This window comes from Panulirus ornatus, chromosome 13 (assembly GCF_036320965.1).
Source record: "Panulirus ornatus isolate Po-2019 chromosome 13, ASM3632096v1, whole genome shotgun sequence".
In the NCBI taxonomy this organism is placed as follows: domain Eukaryota; kingdom Metazoa; phylum Arthropoda; class Malacostraca; order Decapoda; family Palinuridae; genus Panulirus; species Panulirus ornatus.
Genome location: NC_092236.1, coordinates 21,544,121 through 21,570,543, shown reverse-complemented (window position 1 = coordinate 21,570,543; position 26,423 = coordinate 21,544,121). Strand labels below are relative to the sequence as shown.

The window sequence follows — 26,423 nt, the reverse complement described above, 5'->3', positions numbered from 1 at the left end:
GCACGTGTGGGTGGTGACATACATCGAAGAGATGAAGGTAGGACGCCATTTGGTAAACATGTGATTGTCCAATGTTTACCAAATGGTGTCCTAGCTTCGTCTCTTCGATGTATATCAACTGACTGTTATATTTCTCTCTTGTGTCGCCCCTTATGATGTGATTAATACACGAAAAAGCACTTGGGAACTTATTGTGTTTCATTTTCCCCGTGGACTCATAGGAATATCTTGATCACGTGCAAAATTGTGATCCTTTCCATACATGTGTATGTGGGTGGGTTGGGCCATTCTTTTGTGTTTCCTTGTGCTACCTCGCTAATGCGGGAGACAGTGACAAAGTATAATAAAAATAAATAAATACATCTATATATTTTTTTACTTATCATACTGAATCGCAGTCTCCCGCATCAGCGATGTAGCACAAGGAAACGTACAAGGAATGGCCCACCCAACCCACATACACAAGTATATACATAAATGCCCAAACACACACATATACATACATATACTTACATATACATACACAGAGATATACATACATACACATGTACATATTCATACTTGCTGCCTTCATCCATTCCCATCGCCACCCACCACACATGAAATGGCATCTCCCCCTCCAGTGAGGTAGCGGAAGGAAACGACGAAAAAGGCCACATTCGTTCACACTCAGTCTCTAGCTGTCATGTGTAATACACCGAAACCACAGCTCCCTTTACACATCCAGGCCCCACAGGCCTTTCCATGGTTTACCCCAGATGCTTCACATGCCCTGGTTAAATCTACTGACAGCACGTTGACCACAGTATACTACATTGTTCCAATTCACTCTATTCCTAGCAGCCCTTTCACCCTTCTATATAAGACAAAGGCACAGGGGCTGAAAAAGGAAGCAAATGAAAGTTGGGATGAGTGAGTACCAGCAAATTTCAGAGAAGACGAAGGCACAGGGGCTGAAAAAGGAAGCAAATGAGAGCTGGGATGAGTGAGTACCAGCAAATTTCAGAGAGATAAGAAAACACTTTGGATGGAAGCTAATAGCATGAGAAAAACAAGAGAACAAATTATTACAATGGTTCAGGGAGCAAACGAGGCTGTGGTATCATGCTCTGATGAGAAGAAAAGGAGATAGAGAGAGTATTTTGAAGAACTGCTGAATGTACGGTGTTTGGATCGGGGAGGTATGCAAAGTGAGAGAGAGAATATGACAAGAGTTTTGGTGATAAAAGGAAAGGTGGAAACAGCCTTGCACTGATGAAATGTAGCATGGTAGCTGGAATGGATGGTATTCATCTATATCTATTATACTTTGTTGCTGTCTCCCATGTTAGCAAGATAGCGCAAAGAAACAGATGAAAGAATAGCCCAACTCACCCACATACACATGTATGGAAAGGATCACAATTTTGCGCGTGATCAAGTATATTCCTAAGAGTGCCACGGGGAAAATGAAACATGATAAGTTCCCAAGTGCACTTTCGTGTAATAATCACATCATCAGGGGAGAACAAAAGAGAGAAATAAACAGTCAGTTGATATACAACAAAGAGACGTAGCTAGGATGCCATTTGGTAAACATGCATGCTTAATAAAAGGTGTCCTTGCTATGTCTCTTCGTTGTATATCAACTGACTGTTAAATTTCTCTTGTGTTCTCCCCTGATGATGTGATTATCACACGAAAGTGCACTTGGGAACTTATCGTGTTTCATTTTCCCTGTGGACTCTCAGGAAAACACATGTATAAACATAAACGCCCACACACGCACATATACATACCTATACATTTCAACGTATACATCCATATACATACATAGACATATACATGTATACACATGTACACATTCATACATGCTGCCTTCATCCATTCCCGCCACCACCCTGCCACACATGAAATGGCACCCTCTCCCCCCTACATGTGCACGAGGTAGTGCTAGGAAAAGACAAGAAAGGCTACATTCATTCACACTCAGTATCTAGCTGCCATGTATAACGACAATGGATGGTATTGCAGTAAAATTTCTTAAAAAAGGGATGACTGAGTTGCTGATAAGTTAATTAGAATTTTCAATGTATGTATGGATCATAGTAAGATGCATGAGGACTGGCAGAATACATGTGTAGTGCCACTGTATAATGACAAGGGGGATAAATGTGAGTGTTCAAACCAAAGAAGTAATGAGAATGATGAGAGGAACTGAAACAGCACAAGGAGAGGATGAGGTATGTGTGGGCTGATTAAGAATGCATTACTATATGCTACCATGAAGGTGTACGGCACTGCACTTGTACATTACATGGTAGAATGAAGGCTTTCTGAAAGCTAATGAAGGAAAAAAGGGTCTTTGGAAGAAAATTAATCTGACAGAAAATTGCAGTGAATGGAGTGTGGAACATAAAAGTTAAAAAGTTTGGTACATATGAATAAAAGGAAAGCAAATGAAAATCTTGGGAGAACAATAAAAAGAGATAAGTTTAAATCAAACTTCAGCCATGTGCTTAACATATATATTAGAAAACAATATCTTAGAATATACATTAGGATGTAAAATATAATATATTCATGGTGGTGGGATGAGGGCAATGAATAAGAAGCAAGACTGGTGCCAAGTGTACATCCTTTAGGCTGCAGTTATTACAACAGCAGCAGGAGCCCCATTCTTGCAAATTGTTCACCAGTTTGTTTATCATGAATTCTGTATTATAAAAACTTATACATACTAATTTACTACAAAGTTTTTGTTCATTCTGTGCATTTAATGAAACGACATAGACCCAAAACAAAAGCTATCTCAATTAAGTGAGGCAGAAACACTGACAATCAACGTTTAGATTGTTTGCTCTGTAAATGACCACCTTAACAGTCTTGCCATTTCTTACTGATGTTTCTTTTATATCCATTAGAGACTGAAACTGCAATATTAAAACAATACTCAATCAACAACAGACTAGCTATAGAAAAAGATGAATATATATATGAAGTAAAATATCAATATCAAGGAAAAATGAATTAAAGAGAAATAATAAATAAAATAAATCATTCATGTACATGCAAACTATCTATGTGAAGAGAAAATTGTGGTTTTGAAAATACACTGTAGAAGACTCAATCCATGCAAAGCAAATGAAGGATGTAACTATATAAAGAAGTTCTTCCATAAGGTGTCAAAACATTTCAAGAGAAGACAATGGTAAACATATTTTCTAAACTATCTGCACAAGGTCAGAAGCAGAAATACTCAAAAGAATATGTACTGCAACATATTCAATGCAAATTTGTATGCTGATTATGAAGTTTCCATAGTGCATAGAATATCAATATATTTACTCACATTAAGGTTAAAAACTCAAGTTTTCAATGACTGACTAAAGACTAATTGCTAAAGACTTAAACAAAACATGATTGACACAAATACAAAAAAGTGTACTCTAAATCAACAGTTTTGTGAATGAACAGTAGCAAAGCTTCATGTGTTACAACTATTATAATGATGTACAACTGAATTTTCAAAACAGAACTTACTTTTCTCATCACTAGAGGTAGTGATTGTTGTAGCCTGACATCCACCATCAGTTGTACACACACCATCTTCCACACCACCCTGGAAGGTATATCAATCACATACTCAGTAAGGACACAAGATAATTATCCAATACCTAAGCTATATGAATATATACCATGCTTAGTTAGTGTAATGTTTTTCCATCAAATAGATTGGTTCACATTATCATATTCAAAACTAAAGAACTGACCCAAAAATAGCCATTCAAAACTCTAAATCCTTGAGAGTAATTTGTAGATTGTAACTGGCAAGCAAACATCAAACAGGGGTACCACCACCTGAGTATGAGGAGGGTTAGTGCCAGCAGGGCAGTTAGCCAGCACTGCAGTCATTGTTAAGTTCTCCTACCAGGCTAAAGTTAATATAATTTTTTCTACCTTGCAGTTATGTGGGTTGCTGGCATAAAGTCCCCAAATACTCACTCTATCTATCTTACACATAACACTCAACAGCATATATCTAACATGAATCTTTACTCTTAACTCTGAATTTTCTTGAAGTAAGCACTGTGCACAAGCCCTGCCTAAATGGCAAAATCCTGGCACAGATAAAGAAAGGTTAAAAAATGGAGTTCCAGAAGAGTAGAACTCTCTCCTCATACAGTACAAATAAGTAATAGATAACAATCAGACCTGTCAGGAGAACCTACGACTAGCTCTTATCTATTAGAGACAGGGACTGCTGCTTCAGCAAACCTCCAGTACACGTGTGAGTAGGGAGAATGTACTGTTCCATCAAGATCCTAAAAGCAGTATATCTTAAAGGTACCATTCATAGTACACCAAATAAGAAGTACAGTAGCACTGAGTGTGAGGTAGAAGAAGGATTCAAACCAATGTACATGTGACATTTGCCAAGTAATATTCACAAATATTTTTTTGTATTTTTGCTATTATAATCACTGACACAAATATAGATTTTTTATATTTTTTATTTTGCTATGTCGCTGTCACCTGCGTTTGCGAGGCAGCGCAGGGAAACAGACGAAAGAAATGGCCCAACCCACCCCCACACACATGTATATACATACACGTCCACACACGCAAATACCCATACCCATACATATCAATGTACACATATATATACACACACACACACCTACATATATACCCATGCACACAATTCACACTGTCTGTCTTTATTCATTCCCATCGCCACCTTGCCACACATGGAATAACATCCCCCTCCCCCCTCATGTGTGCAAGGTAGCGCTAGGAAAAGACAACAAAGGCCCCATTCGTTCACACTCAGTCTCTAGCTGTCATGCAATAAAGCCCGAAACCGCAGCACCCTTTCCGCATCCAGGCTCCACACAATATTCATTGGTTTACCCCAGACACTTCACATGCCCTGATTCAATCCACTGACAGCACATCGACTCCGGTATACCATATCGATCCAATTCACTCTATTCCTTGCCCACCTTTCACCCTCCTGCATGTTCAGGCCCCGATCACACAAAATCTTTTTCACTCCATCTTTCCACCTCCAATTTGGTCTCCCACTTCTCCTCGTTCCCTCCACCACCGACACATATATCCTCTTGGTCAATCTTTCCTCACTCATTCTCTCCATGTGCCTAAACCATTTCAAAACACCCTCTTCTGCTCTCTCAACCATGCTCTTTTTATTTCCACACATCTCTCTTACCTTTACATTACTTACTCGATCAAACCACCTCACACCACATATTGTCCTCAAACATCTCATTTCCAGCACATCCACCCTCCTGCACACAACTCTATCCATAGCCCACGCCTCGCAACCATACAACATTGTTGGAACCACCATTCCTTCAAACACACCCATTTTTGCTTTCCGAGATAATGTTCTCAACTTCCACACATTCTTCAATGCTCCCAGGATTTTCGCCCTCTCCCCCACCCTATGATTCACTTCCGCTTCCATGGTTCCATCCGCTGCCAGATCCACTCCCAGATATCTAAAACACTTTACTTCCTCCAGTTTTTCTCCATTCAAACTTACCTCCCAATTGACTTGACCCTCAACCCTACTGTACCTAATAACCTTGCTCTTATTCACATTTACTCTTAACTTTCTTCTTTCACACACTTTACCAAACTCAGTCACCAGCTTCTGCAGTTTCTCACATGAATCAGCCACCAGCGTTGTATCATCAGCGAACAACAACTGACTCACTTCCCAAGCTCTCTCATCCCCAACAGACTTCATACTTGCCCCTCTTTCCAAAACTCTTGCATTCACCTCCCTAACAACCCCATCCATAAACAAATTAAACAACCATGGAGACATCACACACCCCTGCCGCAAACCTACATTCACTGAGAACCAATCACTTTCCTCTCTTCCTACACGTCCACATGCCTTACATCCTCGATAAAAACTTTTCACTGCTTCTAACAACTTGCCTCCCACACCATATATTCTTAATACCTTCCACAGAGCATCTCTATCAACTCTATCATATGTCTTCTCCAGATCCATAAATGCTACATACAAATCCATTTGCTTTTCTAAGTATTTCTCACATACATCCTTCAAAACAAACACCTGATCCACACATCCTCTACCACTTCTGAAGCCACACTGCTCTTCCCTAATCTGATGCTCTGTACATGCCTTCACCCTCTCAATCAATACCCTCCCATATAATTTACCAGGAATACTCAACAAACTTATACCTCTGTAATTTGAGCACTCACTCTTATCCCCTTTGCCTTCGTACAATGGCACTATGCACGCATTCCGCCAATCCTCAGGCACCTCACCATGAATCATACATACATTAAATAACCTTACCAACCAGTCAACAATACAGTCACCCCCTTTTTTAATAAATTCCACTGCAATACCATCCAAACCTGCTGCCTTGCCGGCTTTCATCTTCCACAAAGCTTTTACTACCTCTTCTCTGTTTACCAAATCATTTTCCCTAACTCTCTCACTTTGCACACCACCTCGACCAAAACACCCTATATCTGCCACTCTATCATCAAACACATTCAACAAACCTTCAAAATACTGACTCCATCTCCTTCTCACATCACCAATACTTGTTATCAACTCCCCATTAGCCCCCTTCACTGAAGTTCCCATTTGTTCCCTTGTCTTACGCACTTTATTTACCTCCTTCCAGAACATCTTTTTATCCTCCCTAAAATTTAATGATACTCTCTCACCCCAACTCTCATTTGCCCTCTTTTTCACCTCTTGCACCTTTCTCTTGACCTCCTGTCTCATTCTTTTATACATCTCTCAGTCATTTGCATTTTTTCCCTGCAAAAATCGTCCAAATGCCTCTCTCTTCTCTTTCACTAATAATCTTACTTCTTCATCCCACCACTCACTACCCTTTCTAATCAACCCACCTCCCATGCTTCTCATGCCACAGGCATCTTTTGCGCAAGCCATCACTGCTTCCCTAAATACATCCCATTCCTCCCCCACTCCCCTTACCTCCTTTGTTCTCACCTTTTTCCATTCTGTACTCAGTCTCTCCTGGTACTTCCTCACACAAGTCTCCTTCCCAAGCTCACTTACTCTCACCACCCTCTTCACCCCAACATTCTCTCTTCTTTTCTGAAAACCCATACAAATCTTCACCTTCGCCTCCACAAGATAATGATCAGACATCCCTCCAGTTGCACCTCTCAGCACATTAACATCCAAAAGCCTCTCTTTCGCGCGCCTGTCAATTAACACGTAATCCAATAACGCTCTCTGGCCATCTCTCCTACTTACATAAGTATACTTACATATACATACGTATACAAATATAGATAGTAGTGGGATTAAGTGAAATAAGAGGTCTGTGGTCAAAAAATTCATACCAGATTAACATGGTACAGGTTGAACCTCTATAATTTAGCACTTGGTACCTAGTCATTGCTGGACCACAGAGAATGCTGGAAAACATAATTTGACCCTTATGTAAACCCATATGTAAACAGAAGCCTGACCCCTAGTCTTGCCAGCTCATATCACATACATATTGCTGTGTTAACAAAGGTAGAAGAAAGCTTAAAACAGGAAATAATACAACCATTAATGCTTCCAAACAAGGTTTTATTTTGTTACAGCAGATTACATCAGAAGTACCCCAGATGGAGACTCCTCAGTATCTTGGGCAAGGGTTTTTGTGGCATATGACACCAATTCGGGGGAAGATTCGTCAGCATTATATACTTATTCTGGGGCTAAGTTTTTTGCTGCCACTAGCTGGGCAAATTCATCCACAAACTTTGTCGAAGCTTTGTGGTGAGTAGTTGATGTAACAAAAGACCACAGGTTTGTAGTTGGCTTTTGTCATCATCAAGGACACAATCCCATGCAGCACCAGTCCCAGCCGGGCAGCTGGTTTGTACACTCTCTCGCCCTGTACATATTGCTGTTGGTTGTTTAGTATAGAATCTGAGTTTCTACCCATTCATTTAATAAGGCCTTACACTGCAAGCTTCCATGTCAACACTACAGGCTTCCGTGTCAGCACTACACTTACCACCACATACACTGTGTACCGAAATTCCATGTCTGCACTTAAACTTGTGTAACCATCCTTGCGAACATTTAGTCATGGTCTAGCTCTAATTCACTATGAAAACTTTGGCCTGCTTGACAAGCATCTCCCAAGTAATGCTTACATATTCATTAAGAAGGAGCTTAAACCTTACAAGTATACTGTCCAATTCTGTACTCCAGGCTGCTTTCAAAGTTTTCAGAAACTTTAAACTTTCCTGACTTTCATTTTCAGCAAAAAACTGAATATAAGAAATTAACAGTACTGTTGATTAGCCCAACTGCAGTGTAAACAGATTTCAGTACCTTAGCGCTGCTAACAGTGCCTCCATGGTGGCAGACCCACAAACTAATGGCGGCAGATTCAAAACATGCCGGACCATGGGATTAACTGGACCACAGAGCACCGGATTAGAGAGGTACAACCTGTATCTGAAAACTGTTTTCAGATGAAAGAGAATAATCATGGTCAAGACAACCACTATCTTTATTCAAAATCTTTCAACATACCATAATGCAATGATCAGCGGCTAAAATACAGAAACAACATTACTTATCAAACACCAATGTAACAGAAATTACTCATTAAAATGCTTAAAACTATCTCCAAACCAATACGTCAGTCCTTAAAACACTTAAAACCATCTCTAAACCAATACAACAATATACTAATACTTTGGTTAAAGATGCTGAAAACATGGTGATGTTTAATGGAGTTTGAGCATTTTTATATAAAATGACACAAATATCCTCAATATTTTCATTTATTTATTTTGCTTTATCGTTGTCTCCCACGTTTGCGTGGTAGCGAAAGGAAACAGACGAAAGAAATGGCCCAACCCACCCATATAAACATGTATATACATACACGTCCCCACATGCAAATAAACATACCAATACATCTCAATGTACACATATATATACACACAGACATAAACATATATACACACACACCCAAATCACACTGTCTGCCTTTAATCATTCCCATCGCCCCTCGCCAAACATGGAATAACATCTACCTCCCCTCTCAGGTTTGCGAGGTAGCGCTAGGAAAAGACAACAAAGGCCCCATTCGTTCACACTCAGTCTCTAGCTGTCATGCAATAATGCCCTAAACCACAGCTCCCTTTCCACATCCAGGCCCCACACAACTTTCCATGGTTTACCCCAGACGCTTCACATGCCCTGATTCAATCCATTGACAGCACGTTGACCCCGGTATACCACATCGATCCAATTCACTCTATTCCTTGCCCGCCTTTCACCCTCCTGCATGTTCAGGCCCCGATCACTCAAAATTGTTTTCACTCCAACTTTCCACCTCCAATTTGGTCTCCCACTTCTCCTCGTTCACTCCACCTCTGAGACACATATACCCTCTTGGTCAATCTTTCCTCACTCAGTCTCTAGCTGTCATGCAATGATGCCCTAAACCACAGCTCCCTTTCCAATTCCAGGCCCCACACAACTTTCCATGGTTTACCCCAGACACTTCACATGCCCTGATTCAATCCACTGACAGCACGTTGACCCCAGTATACCACATCGATCCAATTCACTCTATTCCTTGCCCGCCTTTCACCCTCCTGCATGTTCAGGTCCCGATCACTCAAAATCTTTTTCACTCCAACTTTCCACCTCCAATTTGGTCTCCCACTTCTCCTTGTTCACTCCACCTCAGAGACACATATATCCTCTTGGTCAATCTTTCCTCACTCATTCTCTCCATGTGCCCAAACCATTTCAAAACACCCTCATCTGCTCTCTCAACCACGCTCTTCTTATTTCCACACATCTCTCTTACCCTTACGTTACTTACTCGATCAAACCACCTCACACCATATATTGTCCTCAAACATCTCATTTCCAGCACATCCACCCTCCTGCGCACTAATCTATCCATAGCCCACGCCTCGCAACAATACAACATTGTTGGAACCACTATTCCTTCAAACATACCCATTTTTGCTTTCCGAGACAATGTTCTCGACTTCCACATATTCTTCAAGGCTCCCAGGATTTTCGCCCCATCCCCCACCCTATGATTCACTTCCGCTTCCATGGTTCCAACCGCTGCCAGATCCACTCCCAGATATCTAAAACACTTTACTTCCTCCGGTTTTTCTCCATTCAAACTTACCTCCCAATTGACTTGACCCTCAACCCTACTGTACCTAATAACTATGCTCTTATTCACATTTACTCTTTACTTTCTTCTTTCACACACTTTACCAAACTCACTCACCAGCTTCTGCAGTTTCTCACATGAATCAGCCAACAGTGCTGTATCATCAGCGAACAACAACTGACTCACTTCCCAAGCTCTCTCATCCACAACAGACTGCATACTTGCCCCTCTTTCCAAAACTCTTGCATTCACCTCCCTAACAACCCCATCCATAAACAAATTAAACATCCATGGAGACATCACACACCCCTGCCGCAAACCTACATTCAATGAGAACCAATCACTTTCCTCTCTTCCTACACATATACATGCCTTACATCCTAGATAAAAACTTTTCACTGCTTCTAACAACTTGCCTCCCACACCATATATTCTTAGTACATTGCACAGAGCATCTCTATCAAGTCTATCATATGCCTTCTCCAGATCCATAAATGCTACATACAAATCCATTTGCTTTTCTAAGTATTTTTCACATACATTCTTCAAAGCAAACACCTGATCCACACATCCTCTACCACTTCTGAAACCACACTGCTCTTCCCCAATCTGATGCTCTGTACATGCCTTCACCCTCTCAATCAATACCCTCCCATATAATTTACCAGGAATACTCAACAAGCTTATACCTGTGTAATTTGAGCACTCACTCTTATCCCCTTTGCATTTGTACAATGGCACTATGCACGCATTTCGCCAATCCTCAGGCACCACACCATCCTTACCATGAATCATTTTTTTTTTTTTTTTTGCTTTGTCGATGTCTCCCGCGTTTGCGAGGTAGCGCAAGGAAACAGACGAAAGAAATGGCCCAACCCACCCCCAATACACATGTATATACATACGTCCACACACGCAAATATACATACCTACACAGCTTTCCATGGTTTACCCCAGATGCTTCACATGCCCTGATTCAATCCATTGACAGCACGTCAACCCCGGTATACCACATCGATCCAATTCACTCTATTCCTTGCCCTCCTTTCACCCTCCTGCATGTTCAGGCCCCGATCACACAAAATCTTTTTCACTCCATCTTTCCACCTCCAATTTGGTCTCCCACTTCTCCTCATTCCCTCCACCTCCGACACATATATCCTCTTGGTCAATCTTTCCTCACTCATTCTCTCCATGTGCCCAAACCATTTCAAAACACCCTCTTCTGCTCTCTCAACCACGCTCTTTTTATTTCCACACATCTCTCTTACCCTTACGTTACTTACTCGATCAAACCACCTCACACCACACATTGTCCTCAAACATCTCATTTCCAGCACATCCATCCTCCTGCGCACAACTCTATCCATAGCCCACGCCTTGCAACCATACAACATTGTTGGAACCACTATTCCTTCAAACATACCCATTTTTGCTTTCCGAGATAATGTTCTCGACTTCCACACATTCTTCAAGGCTCCCAGAATTTTCGCCCCCTCCCCCACCCTACGATCCACTTCCGCTTCCATGGTTCCATCTGCTGCCAGATCCACTCCCAGATATCTAATACACTTTACTTCCTCCAGTTTTTCTCCATTCAAACTTACCTCCCAATTGACTTGACCCTCAACCCTACTGTACCTAATAACCTTGCTCTTATTCACATTTACTCTTAACTTTCTTCTTTCACACACTTTAACAAACTCAGTCACCAGCTTCTGCAGTTTCTCACATGAATCAGCCACCAGCGCTGTATCATCAGCGAACAACAACTGACTCACTTCCCAAGCTCTCTCATCCACAACAGACTTCATACTTGCCCCTCTTTCCAAAACTCTTGCATTTACCTCCCTAACAACCCCATCCATAAACAAATTAAACAACCAGGGAGACATCACACACCCCTGCCGCAAATATACATTCACTGAGAACCAATCACTTTCCTCTCTTCCTACACGTACACATGCCTTACATCCTCGATAAAAACTTTTCACTGCTTCTAACAACTTGCCTCCCACACCATATATTCTTAATACCTTCCACAGAGCATCTCTATCAACTCTATCATATGCCTTCTCCAGATCCATAAATGCTACATACAAATCCATTTGCTTTTCTAAGTATTTCTCACATACATTCTTCAAAGCAAACACCTGATCCACACATCCTCTACCACTTCTGAAACCACACTGCTCTTCCCTAATCTGATGCTCTGTACATGCCTTCACCCTCTCAATCAATACCCTCCCATATAATTTACCAGGAATACTCAACAAACTTATACCTCTGTAATTTGAGCACTCACTCTTATCCCCTTTGCCTTTGTACAATGGCACTATGCACGCATTCCGCCAATCCTCAGGCACCTCACCATGAGTCATACATACATTAAATAACCTTATCAACCAGTCAACAATACAGTCACCCCCTTTTTTAATAAATTCCACTGCAATACCATCCAAACCTGCTGCCTTGCCGGCTTTCATCTTCAGCAACGCTTTTACTACCTCTTCTCTGTTTACCAAATAATTTTCCCTAACTCTCTCACTTTGCACACCACCTCGACCAAAACACCCTATACCTGCCACTCTATCATCAAACACATTCAACAAACCTTCAAAATACTCACTCCATCTTCTCACACCACCACTACTTGTTATCACCACCCCATTAGCCCCCTTCACTGAAGTTCCCATTTGCCCCCTTGTCTTACGCACTTTATTTACCTCCTTCCAGAAACATCTTTTTATTCTCCCTAAAATTTAAAGATACTCTCTCATCCCAACTCTCATTTGCCCTCTTTTTCACCTCTTGAACCTTTCTCTTGACCTCCTGCCTCTTTCTTTTATACATCTCCCACTCATTTGCATTTTTTCCACGGTAAAAATCGTCCAAATGCCTCTCTCTTCTCTTTCACTAATAGTCTTACTTCTTCATCCCACCACTCACTACCCTTTCTAATCAACCCATTTCCCATGCTTCTCATACCACAAGCATATTTTGCACAAGCCATCACTGCTTCCCTAAATACATTCCATTGCTCCCCCACTCCCCTTACCTCCTTTGTTCTCACCTTTTTCCATTCTGTACTCAGTCTCTCCTGGTACTTCATCACACAAGTCTCCTTCCCAAGCTCACTTACTCTCACCACCCTCTTCCCCCAAACATTCTCTCTTCTTTTCTGAAAACCCATACAAATCTTCACCTTCACCTCCACAAGATAATGATCAGACATCCCTCCAGCTGCACCTCTCAGCACATTAACATCCAAAAGTCTCTCTTTCGCATGCCTGTCAACTAACATGTAATCCAATAATGCTCTCTGGCCATCTCTCCTACTTACATATGTATACTTATGTATATCTCGCTTTTTAAACCAGGTATTCCCAATCACCAGTCCATTTTCAGCACATAAATCTAAAAGCTCTTCACTATTTCCATTTACAACACTGAACACCCCATGTATACCAATTATTCCCTCAACTGCCACATTACTTACCGTTACATTCAAATCACCCATCACTATAACCCGGTCTCGTGCATCAAAACCACTAACACACTCATTCAGCTGCTCCCAAAACACTTGCCTCTCATGATCTTTCTTTTCATGCCCAGGTGCATATGCACCAATAATAACCCATCTCTCTCCATCAACTTTCAGTTTTACCCATATTAATCGAGAATTTACTTTGTTACATTCTATCACATACTCCCACAACTCCTGTTTCAGGAGTAGTGCTACTCCTTCCCTTGCTCTTGTCCTCTCACTAACCCCTGACTTTACTCCCAAGACATTCCCAAACCACTCTTCCCCTTTACCCTTGAGCTTCGTTTCACTCAGAGCCAAAACATGCAGGTTCCTTTCCTCAAACATATCACCTATCTCTCCTTTTTTCACATCTTGGTTATATCCACACACATTTAGACACCCCATTCTGAGCCTACGAGGAGGATGAGCACACTCCCCGCGTGACTCCTTATGTTTCCCATTTTAGAAAGTTAAAATACAAGGAAGGGAGGATTTCTGGCCCCCCGCTCCCGTCCCCTCTAGTCGCCTTCTATGACACATGGGCAATGTGTGGGAAGTATTCTTTCTCCCCTATCCCCAGGGATAATATATATATTTTGAAGTGGTTTGGGCACATGGAGAGAATGAGTGAGGAAAGATTGACCAAGAGGATATATGTGTCGGAGGTGGAGGGAACGAGGAGAAGGGGGAGACCAAATTGGAGGTGGAAAGATGGAGTGAAAAAGATTTTGTGTGATCGGGGCCTGAACATGCAGGAGGGTGAAAGGAGGGCAAGGAATAGAGTGAATTGGAGCGATGTGGTATACAGGGGTTGACGTGCTGTCGGTGGATTGAATCAGGGCATGTGAAGCGTCTGGGGTAAACCATGGAAAGCTGTGTAGGTATGTATATTTGCGTGTGTGGACGTGTGTATGTACATGTGTATGGGGGGGGGGTTGGGCCATTTCTTTCGTCTGTTTCCCTGCGCTACCTCGCAAACGCGGGAGACAGCGACAAAGTATAAAAAAAAAAAAAAAATATATATATATATATATATATATATATATATATATATATATATATATATTTTCTTTTTTTGCTTTGTCGCTGTCTCCCGCGTTTGCGAGGTAGTGCAAGGAAACAGGCGAAAGAAATGGCCCAACCCACCCCCAATACACATGTATATACATACATCCACACACGCAAATATACATACCTACACACCTTTCCATGGTTTACCCCAGACACTTCACATGCCCTGATTCAATCCACTGACAGCACGTCAACCCCGGTATACCACATCGATCCAATTCACTCTATTCCTTGCCCTCCTTTCACCCTCCTGCATGTTCAGGCCCCGATCACACAAAATCTTTTTCACTCCATCTTTCCACCTCCAATTTGGTCTCCCACTTCTCCTCGTTCCCTCCACCTCCGACACATATATCCTCTTGGTCAATCTTTCCTCACTCATTCTCTCCATGTGCCCAAACCATTTCAAAACACCCTCATCTGCTCTCTCAACCACGCTCTTTTTATTTCCACACATCTCTCTTACCCTTACGTTACTTACTCGATCAAACCACCTCACACCACACATTGTCCTCAAACATCTCATTTCCAGCACATCCATCCTCCTGCGCACAACTCTATCCATAGCCCACGCCTCGCAACCATATAACATTGTTGGAACCACTATTCCTTCAAACATACCCATTTATGCTTTCCGAGATAATGTTCTCGACTTCCACACATTCTCCAAGGCTCCCAGAATTTTCGCCCCCTCCCCCACCCTATGATCCACTTCCGCTTCCATGGTTCCATCCGCTGCCAGATCCACTCCCAGATATCTAAAACACTTTACCTCCTCCAGTTTTTCTCCATTTAAACTTACCTCCCAATTGACTTGACCCTCAACCCTACTGTACCTAATAACCTTGCTCTTATTCACATTTACTCTTAACTTTCTTCTTTCACACACTTTACCAAACTCAGTCACCAGCTTCTGCAGTTTCTCACATGAATCAGCCACCAGCGCTGTATCATCAGCGAACAACAACTGACTCACTTCCCAAGCTCTCTCATCCACAACAGACTTCATACTTGCCCCTCTTTCCAAAACTCTTGCATTTACCTCCCTAACAACCCCATCCACAAACAAATTAAACATCCATGGAGACATCACACACCCCTGCCGCAAACCTACATTCACTGAGAACCAATCACTTTCCTCTCTTCCTACACGTACACATGCCTTACATCCTCGATAAAAACTTTTCACTGCTTCTAACAACTTGCCTCCCACACCATATATTCTTAATACCTTCCACAGAGCATCTCTATCAACTCTATCGTATGCCTTCTCCAGATCCATAAATGCTATATACAAATCCATTTGCTTTTCTAAGTATTTTTCACATACATTCTTCAAAGCAAACACCTGATCCACACATCCTCTACCACTTCTGAAACCACACTGCTCTTCCCCAATCTGATGCTCTGTACATGCCTTCACCCTCTCAATCAATACCCTCCCATATAATTTACCACGAATACTCAACAAACTTATACCTCTGTAATTTGAGCACTCACTCTTATCCCCTTTGCCTTTGTACAATGGCACTATGCACGCATTCTGCCAATCCTCAGGCACCTCACCATGAGTCATACATACATTAAATAACCTTACCAACCAGTCAATAATACAGTCACCCCCTTTTTTTAATAAATTCCACTGCAATACCATCCAAACCTGCTGCCTTGCCGGCTTTCATCTTCCGCAAAGCTTTTACTACCTCTTCTCTGTTTACCAAATCATTTTCCCTAACCCTCTCAATTTGCACACCACCTCGACCAAAACACCCTATATCTGCCACTCTATCATCAAACACATTCAACAAACCTTCAAAATACTCACTCCATCTCGTTCTCACATCACCACTACTTGTTATCACCTCCCCATTTGCGTCCTTCACTGAAGTTCCCATTTGCTCCCGTGTCTTACGCACTTTATTTACCTCCTTCCAGAACATCTTTTTATTCTCCCTAAAATTTAAAGATACTCTCTCACCCCAACTCTCATTTGCCCTCTTTTTCACCTCTTGCACCTTTCTCTTGACCTCCTGTCTCTTTCTTTTATACATCTCCCACTCAATTGCATTTTTTCCCTGCAAAAATCGTCCAAATGCCACTCTCTTCTCTTTCACTAATAATCTTACTTCTTCATCCCACCACTCACTACCCTTTCTAATCAACCCACCTCCCACTCTTCTCATGCCACAAGCATCTTTTGCGCAATCCATCACTGATTCCCTAAATACATCCCATTCCTCCCCCGCTCCCCTTACTTCCATTGTTCTCACCTTTTTCCATTCTGTACTCAGTCTCTCCTGGTACTTTCTCACACAAGTCTCCTTCCCAAGCTCACTTACTCTCACCACCCTCTTCACCCCAACATTCACTCTTCTTTTCTGAAAACCCATACAAATCTTCACCTTAGCCTCCACAAGATAATGATCAGACATCCCTCCAGTTGCACCTCTCAGCACATTAACATCCAAAAGTCTCTCTTTCGCATGCCTGTCAATTAACGCGTAATCCAATAATGCTCTCTGGCCATCTCTCCTACTTACATATGTATACTTATGTATATCTCGCTTTTTAAACCAGGTATTCCCAATCACCAGTCCTTTTTCAGCACATAAATCTACAAGCTCTTCACCATTTCCAATTACAACACTGAACACCCCATGTATACAAATTATTCCCTCAACTGCCACATTACTCACCTTTGCATTCAAATCACCCATCACTATAACCCAGTCTCGTGCATCAAAACCACTAACACACTCATTCAGGGAGAATAAAAAGATGTTCTGGAGGGAGGTAAATAAAGTGCGTAAGACAAGGGAGCAAATGGGAACTTCAGTGAAGGGCACAAATGGGGAGGTGATAACAAGTAGTGGTGATGTGAGAAGGAGATGGAGTGAGTATTTTGAAGGTTTGTTGAATGTGTTTGATGATAGAGTGGCAGATATAGGGTGTTTTGGTCGAGGTGGTGTGCAAAGTGAGAGGGTTAGGGAAAATGATTTAGTAAACAGAGAAGAGGTAGTAAAAGCTTTGCAGAAGATGAAAGCCAGCAAGGCAGCAGGTATGGATGGTATTGCAGTGGAATTTATTAAAAAAGGGGGTGACTGTATTGTTGACTGGTTGATAAGGTTATTTAATGTATGTATGTATGTATGTATGTATGACTCAGGGTAAGAGAGATGTGTGGAAATAAAAAGAGCGTGGTTGAGAGAGCAGAAGAGGGTGTTTTGAAATGGTTTGGGCACATGGAGAGAATGAGTGAGGAAAGATTGACCAAGAGGATATATGTGTCGGAGGTGGAGGGAACGAGGAGAAGAGGGAGACCAAATTGGAGGTGGAAAGATGGAGTGAAAAAGATTTTGTGTGATCGGGGCCTGAACATGCAGGAGGGTGAAAGGAGGGCAAGGAATAGAGTGAATTGGAGCGATGTGGTATACAGGGTTTGACGTGCTGTCAGTGGATTGAATCAAGGCATGTGAAGCGTCTGGGGTAAACCATGGAAAGCTGTGTAGGTATGTATATTTGCGTGTGTGGACGTGTGTATGTACATGTGTATGGGGGGGGGGGGTTGGGCCATTTATTTCGTCTGTTTCCTTGCGCTACCTCGCAAACGCGGGAGACAGCGACAAAGTATAAAAAAAAAAAAAAAAAAAATGACTCATGGTGAGGTGCCTGAGGATTGGCTGAATGCGTGCATAGTGCCATTGTACAAAGGCAAAGGGGATAAGAGTGAGTGCTCAAATTACAGAGGTATAAGTTTGTTGAGTATTCCTGGTAAATTATATGGGAGGGTATTGATTGAGAGGGTGAAGGCATGTACAGAGCATCAGATTGGGGAAGAGCAGTGTGGTTTCAGAAGTGGTAGAGGATGTGTGGATCAGGTGTTTGCTTTGAAGAATGTATGTAAGAAATACTTAGAAAAGCAAATGGATTTGTATGTAGCATTTATGGATCTGGAGAAGGCATATGATAGAGTTGATAGAGATGCTCTGTGGAAGGTATTAAGAATATATGGTGTGGGAGGCAAGTTGTTAGAAGCAGTGAAAAGTTTTTATCGAGGATGTAAGGCATGTGTATGTGTAGGAAGACAGGAAAGTGATTGGTTCTCAGTGAATGTAGGTTTGCGGCAGGGGTGTGTGATGTCTCCATGGTTGTTTAATTTGTTTATGGATGGGGTTGTTAGGGAGTTGAATGCAAGAGTTTTGGAAAGAGGGGCAAGTATGAAGTCTGTTGTGGATGAGAGAGCTTGGGAAGTGAGTCAGTTGTTGTTCGCTGATGATACAGCGCTGGTGGTTGATTCATGTGAGAAACTGCAGAAGCTGGTGACTGAGTTTGGTAAAGTGTGTGAAAGAAGAAAGTTAAGAGTAAATGTGAATAAGAGCAAGGTTATTAGGTACAGTAGGGTGAGGGTCAAGTCAATTGGGAGGTAAGTTTGAATGGAGAAAAATTGGAGGAAGTAAAGTGTTTTAGATATCTGGGAGTGGATCTGGCAGCGGATGGAACCATGGAAGCGGAAGTGAATCATACGGTGGGGGAGGGGGCAAAAATCCTGGGAGCATTGAAGAATGTGTGGAAGTCGAGAACGTTATCTCGGAAAGCAAAAATGGGTATGTTTGAACGAATAGTGGTTCCAACAATGTTGTATGGTTGCGAGGCATTGGCTATGGATAGAGTTGTGCGCAGGAGGGTGGATGTGCTGGAAATGAGATGTTTGAGGACAATATGTGGTGTGAGGTGGTTTGATCGAGTAAGTAATGTAAGGGTAAGAGAGATGTGTGGAAATAAAAAGAGTGTGGTTGAGAGAGCAGAAGAGGGTGTTTTGAAATGGTTTGGGCACATGGAGAGAATGAGTGAGGAAAGATTGACCAAGAGGATATATGTGTCGGAGTTGGAGGGAACGAGGAGAAGAGGGAGACCAAATTGGAGGTGGAAAGATGGAGTGAAAAAGATTTTGTGTGATCGGGGCCTGAACATGCAGGAGGGTGAAAGGAGGGCAAGGAATAGAGTGAATTGGATCGATGTGGTATACCGGGGTTGACGTGCTGTCAGTGGATTGAATCGGGGCATGTGAAGCGTCTGGGGTAAACCATGGAAAGCTGTGTAGGTATGTATATTTGCGTGTGTGGACATATGTATATACATGTGTATGGGGGGGGGGGGGTTGGGCCATTTCTTTCGTCTGTTTCCTTGCGCTACCTCGCAAACGCGGGAGACAGCGACAAAGTATAATAAAAAAAAAATTAATATATATATATATATATATATATATATATATATATATATATATATATATATATATATACATATATACATATATATATATATATATATATATATATATATATATATATATATAAATATATATATAATATATATATATATATATATATATATATATATATATATATATATATATATATATATATATATATATATGAAAAATGTAAAAGATAATTTAGAAAAGTGAAAGTTCTAGCTGGAAAATGAACTGAAAAATGAATGTCACCTAATGGTTCAACCTCTGGCTATGGAAAAGGGAAATGTATAATTTATTTACACAAACGTCAATAGTAGTTTTCTGCAATTTAACCACTGTATCATATTGCCCAGTCCACTTCTTCTCTTATCATGAAACTGGAATATTGGCTTATGATGTTTCTCAATTGTCTTCACTACACAAAGTACAACCATATCTTGGATACATGAGGGTAGGTAGTTGGTCATCCGCCATAATAAAGTCTTAACAGACCAAAAGTTTATCTGGACCTCAAGTTTTCCAGTACATTCATGAAAAACACCTTTTTGCTTTCCATCTCTATCACTTTGATAAATGCTCCATTTGTTCACATTTCAAATTATTAATAAAAAATTTGAGAATATTAAAACATTTATATAAAATTGCTCAAACCCCAGTAAAAGAACACCATCATTTCAGTACCTTTAAAAATATTGTAAGTGTGATGTCTTGTTACATTGGTTTAGAGGTAATTTTTAGTGTTTTACTGAATAATGTCTATTGAATGGGTTTCCAATATATTTACCGGTACCATGGTATAAGGGACGTATAGTACCAGTGCTATCCACCTGAGGATCATGAGGGTCAGTGATGGCTGCATAGTGAGCCAGAACTTCAGTGGTTGTCAAGGTGCACTGCTTTGACCCAGGCAGCTTCTTCCTCTTATTCGTTGCCTCACCCCACACATGGACATGCAGGCATTCAGTCCATCCAACCATATCAAAATCTATACATGTCACACCAAATACATGACCAACACTTCACTCACCCCACTGATTTCACATCACAAGACTTACCCGAGTGTATGTATGCTAGGCGCAAGCCCTTGTTCCGCTTCCTTTAGGTCAAAAAGTCGTGGCAGACTGACTGTACCCGTTCCACGACGGCCCACAATCGACCTGCTCAACTCTGGAGCTACACCCTTTGGGGACAGAGAGACCACCAATCAGCTGGAGCCATATTGTACGCCTCCGCCGGATGGAGTCAAACCTGACGCTGCGTAAGACTGCCCCATCGTTACCGCCCCACAGCCCCCCCCAGTTTCACTCGTATTCCCATTACCCCGAGCAGCATTACACGCTTGACCGGGCCTTACCCTGCAAACGACGAGGCACTCTCTACCCCCCAGATCCATCTGCCCTCTCTGTGCCCGTCCCCAAGACATTAGTACCCCATGCCCGGCGCTCAGTTATCTAATCTCCCGGCACCCGCAAGCACACAACACATTACAAGCAGTAAACATCCCCGGCATTCACATACCCCCACAATGCCCTCGCACCCTCTAACACCCATCCCCCACAACTCTCCACCCTAACCTTAACCCCCCCCCAAAGTCCCTCCCAGACTCTGAAGCGCATCACATCCAACAATGAACACTAAACCAAAACAGCAGATAAATGCAACAAGTTCCCAGCTAACAACCCTACCCTGATCAAGATACCATTAGCCCTAACTCCTAATTAATCTTGTCAACCTACTATCCACATAACCTTTCCACCCTTGTAAAGCAGGCTAGCGCCCCGACCCTCCCCCCGCCCAGGCCCACATACCCCCCTACCCGCCCCTCCCTTTACCCTGACAAGTTGCAACTCCAAAGCAGAATGACCAAAGTAAAACCAACATCCCCAGGTTACGACACACCGAGGCGCCAAAGTCAACTGACTATAATCTGTACATCACAGCTAACTTCACCAGCTCACTCCCCCAGCCAGCATAAATCCCCCAAATCATCACCTTCCTCCAGCACTTCACTGTCACACACACCACTGGCCCGCCCAGATTAGGCTAGAATCTACGACCAAGATGTAGACAAACAATGTAAAATCAACCTTTCCCAAATATCACCCGACCACCCCCAGTCCAGCCCAGCATTCATCCTTGTCCATAATCCAGGGTCTTCCCCAATTAATTAGAGACGGCAAACTCCTTAGCCCCCCCCGGATGTCTCCGCATTTTGCCCCCCAAATGCCCAAGCCAACCAGACCGACGACGCCCCCCTCCCATCCGCCCCCTACCTGCCCGGAGCGTCCCCCAAACACACACTCCAACCCATCACCAAGCAGTGCCTGTTCCCTTCAGGACCACCAACACTGTGTTGCCCATCCCAAATAGACCCCATCGCCGCAGATCCAATTACATTCCTCCCCCTCCCATACACAACCACCACATTATTGTAAAGTGTCAACAGCCCATACCCCAATCGGCCACTCTCAATACCAGAAATCCTCATCTTGCCCTATTAGCGAATTTTATCCACTCCCACAGATACCAGATAATGTCCCACACAGCTATAGGCAACAGTCACCACCCCCACGTCACCCCTGGTCCCCCAAACAAAGCAATGGCAAATGACCTATCAGGTAGTCAGCAGCCCCCCCAAGGTAACCATTATATCATTTCCCCACCCCCCACTCCCCGCTCAATACACTTGACCTGCTCGCATATAGATATAGTTGCACTGGTGGAAGGTATTTAAAAATCAATGGTGTGGTAGGCAAGTTGAAAGAAGCATGAAAAGATTTTAATCGAGGATGTTAGGCATGAGAACGTGTAGAACACAGAGGCACAGTGTGATTGGTTTTTCAGTGAAATGAAGGTCTGGCGGCATGGGGTGTGATGTCTCCCTGGTTTGTTAAAATTATTGTTAATTGATGGGAAGATAGGTCGGTGAGATTGCACGCGGATAATTGGACGAGAGGTGGGCACGAAAGCAGTCTTTAGGGTATGCGGACGCTCAGATGTCCGTAGTCTCAAGCATCAGAACCTGAAGATCCCGCGTCTGATGCTGCTACAAGTGAGAGCCCGTCAGACAATCAGGTGACTTGCTTAAGGACCCATAGATCCCTCCGCCGAAACCTGACACATAGCCACCTCTCCCGAACAACGTAACCCGACTGTATGTCGTGGTCCCACACGTTACCCCCCCCAAAGGGCTGTCGAATAGCCAGGTCTCCCCCCATGCGTCCGTTCCGATAAAAACTCACACATTGCGAGGCACAGGCCGCGCATTCCACCCCTTTCCTCGTCCGAGGAACCACGGTGATGGGAGCGTGGTGCCCCCCTTCCAAGGTCTCCATGCATCCAGAGAGGATGCCGGACGCCCCCTACTCTACGGCCCGCCCCCATGTTACATAAATCCTTCAACGAGTAACCTCCCAATGTAGACATGCATGCGATGCGTGGTGCACATTCACGCGTAATGAGCGCCGGCTGTCTTGCAGTGCAGGAAATGCAAAGTTAGCGGAACCATGGTGAGGTGTTGCAGTGTGGTTTGAACGAGTAATTAACGTAAGGTGACATGAGAGCTGTTTAGGAAATAAACAGAGCGTGGTTGAAAGACGCAGAAGAGGAGTTTTCAAACGGTTTTTGGGCACCATGGAGAGAATGATGAGGAAAATTGACGCAAGAGGATATATGTGTCGGAGGTGGAGGGAACATATGGAGACGAGGGAGACCAAATTGGCGGTGGCACGCTGAGAGCAACCTGATTATATGTAGTGCTCGGGGCCTGAACCATGCAGGCGGGTAGCAAGGAGGGCAAGGAATAGAGTGAATTGGAGCGATGTGGTATACCGGGGTTGATGTGCTGTCAGTGGATTGAATCAAGGCATGTGAAGCGTCTGGGGTAAACCATGGAAAGCTGTGTAGGTATGTATATTTGCGTGTGTGGACGTATGTATATACATGTGTATGGGGGTGGGTTGGGCCATTTCTTTCGTCTGTTTCCTTGCGCTACCTCGCAAACGCGGGAGACAGCGACAAAGCAAAAAAAAAAAAAAAAAACTGGAGTAACAGGAAAACTTTACACAACAGAATAATGCCTTCAAACAGTGGACTGTATTTTCATTCCCTGATATAATGCTCTATGTCAATCATGCATTTATATCCAGTCATGAATTGCCCTATATCATCAAATTTGCTCAATTCCTTTACCTACCTAATGTGGCAGATGAGGGAATATTGGTATACATGGGGTGTTCAGTGTTGTAAATGGAAATGGTGAAGAGCTTGTAGATTTATGTGCTGAAAAAGGACTGGTGATTGGGAATACCTGGTTTAAAAAGAGAGATATTCATAAGTATACATATGTAAGTAGGAGAGATGGCCAGAGAGTGCTATTGCATTATGTGTTAATTGATAGGCACGCAAAAGAGAGACTTTTGGATGTTAATATGCTGAGAGGTGCATCTGGAGGGATGTCTGATCATTATCTTGTGGAGGCGAAGGTGAAAATTTTTAGAGGTTTTCAGAAAAGAGGAGAGAATGTTGGGGTGAAGAGAGTGGTGACAGTAAGTGAGCTTGGGAAAGAAACTTGTGTGAGGAAGTACCAGGAGAGACTGAGTACAGAATGTAAAAAGGTGAGAACAAAGGAGGTAAGGGGAGTAGGGGAGGAATGGGATGTATTTAGGGAAGCAGTGATGGCTTGCGCAGAAGGTGCTTGTGGCATGAGAAACGTGGGAGGTGGGCAGATTAGAAAGTGTAGTGAGTAGTGGGATGAAAAAGTAAGATTATTAGTGAAAGAGAAAAGAGAGGCATTTGGACGATTTTTGCAGGGAAATAATATAAATGAGTGGGAGATGTATAAAAGAAAGAGGCAGGAGGTCAAGAGAAAGGTGCAAGAGGTAAAAAGGGGGCAAATGAGAGTTGGGGTGAGAGAGTATCATTAAATTTTAGGAAAAATAAAAAGATGTTTTGGAAGGAGGTAAATAAAGTGCATAAGACAAGGAAACAAATGGGAACTTCAGTGAAGGGGGCTAATGGGGAGGTGATAACAAGTAGTGGTTATGTGAGAAGGAGATGGAGTGAGTATTTTGAAGGTTTGTTGAATGTGTTTGATGATAGAGTGTTTTGGTCGAGGTGGTGTGCAAAGTGAGAGGGTTGGGGAAAATGATTTGGTAAACAGAGAAGAGGTAGTAAAAGCTTTGCGGAAGATGAAAGCCAGCAAAGCAGCGGGTTTCGATGGTATTGCAGTGGAATTTATCAAAAAAGGGGGTGACTGTATTGTTGACTGGTTGGTAAGGCTATTTAATGTATGTATGATTCATGGTGAGGTGCCTGAAGATTGGCGGAATGCTTGCATAGTGCCATTGTACAAAGGCAAGGGGGACAAAGGTGAGTGCTCAAATTACAGAGGTATAAGTTTGCTGAGTTTTCCTGGTTAATTATATTGGAGGGTATTGATTGAGAGGGTGAAGGTATGTACAGAGCATCAGATTGGGGAAGAGCAGTGTGGTTTCAGAAGTGGTAGAGGATGTGTGGATTAGGTGTTTGCTTTGAGGAATGTATGTGAGAAATACTTAGAAAAACAAATGGATTTGTATGTAGCATTTATGGATCTGGAGAAGGCATATGATAGAGTTGATAGAGATGCTCTGTGGAAAGTATTAAGAATATATGGTGTGGGAAGCAAGTTGTTAGAAGCAGTGAAAAGTTTTTATTGAGGATGTAAGGCATGTGTACGTGTAGGAAGAGAGGAAAGTGATTGGTTCTCAGTGAATGTAGGTTTGCGGCAGGGGTGTACAATGTCTCCATGGATGTTTAATTTATGGATGGGGTTGTTAGGGAGGTGAATGCAAGAGTTTTGGAAAGAGGGGCAAGTATGCGGTCTGTTGTGGATGAGAGAGCTTGGGAAGTGAGTCAGTTGTTGTTCGCTGATGATACAGCGCTGGTGGCTGATTCATGTGAGAATCTGCAGAAGCTGGTGACTGAGTTTGGTAAAGTGTGTGAAAAAAGAAAGTTGAGAGTAAATGTGAATAAGAGCAAGGTTATTAGGTACAGAAGGGTTGAGGGTCAAGGAAATTGGGAGGTAAGTTTGAATGGAGAAAAACTGGAGGAAGTGAAGTGTTTTAGATATCTGGGAGTGGATTTGGCAGTGGATGGAACCATGGAAGCGGAAGTGAATCATAGGGTGGGGGAGGGGGCGAAAATTCTGGGTGCGTTGAAGAATGTGTGGAAGTCGAGAACATTATCTCAAAAAGGAAAAATGGGTATGTTTGAGGGAATAGTGGTTCCAACAATGCTGTTTGGTTGCGAGGCGTGGGCTATGGATAGAGTTGTGCGGAGGAGGGTGGATGTGTTGGAAATGAGATGTTTGAGGACAATATGTGGTGTGAGGTGGTTTGAT

General features: G+C 42.6%; 1 protein-coding gene across 3 annotated transcripts in view; it reads right to left on the bottom strand.

The window, feature by feature from the left end:
• The window catches only part of LOC139752803 (tetratricopeptide repeat protein 17), a 232,207-nt gene that overhangs the window by 59,245 nt on the left and 146,539 nt on the right, over positions 1-26,423 (bottom strand). For all 3 annotated transcript variants that reach the window (XM_071668723.1, XM_071668721.1, XM_071668722.1), the window contains one exon: positions 3,523-3,601. In XM_071668723.1, coding sequence (XP_071524824.1) covers positions 3,523-3,601 — 79 coding nt within the window. The remainder of the gene's footprint in view (positions 1-3,522; positions 3,602-26,423) is intronic.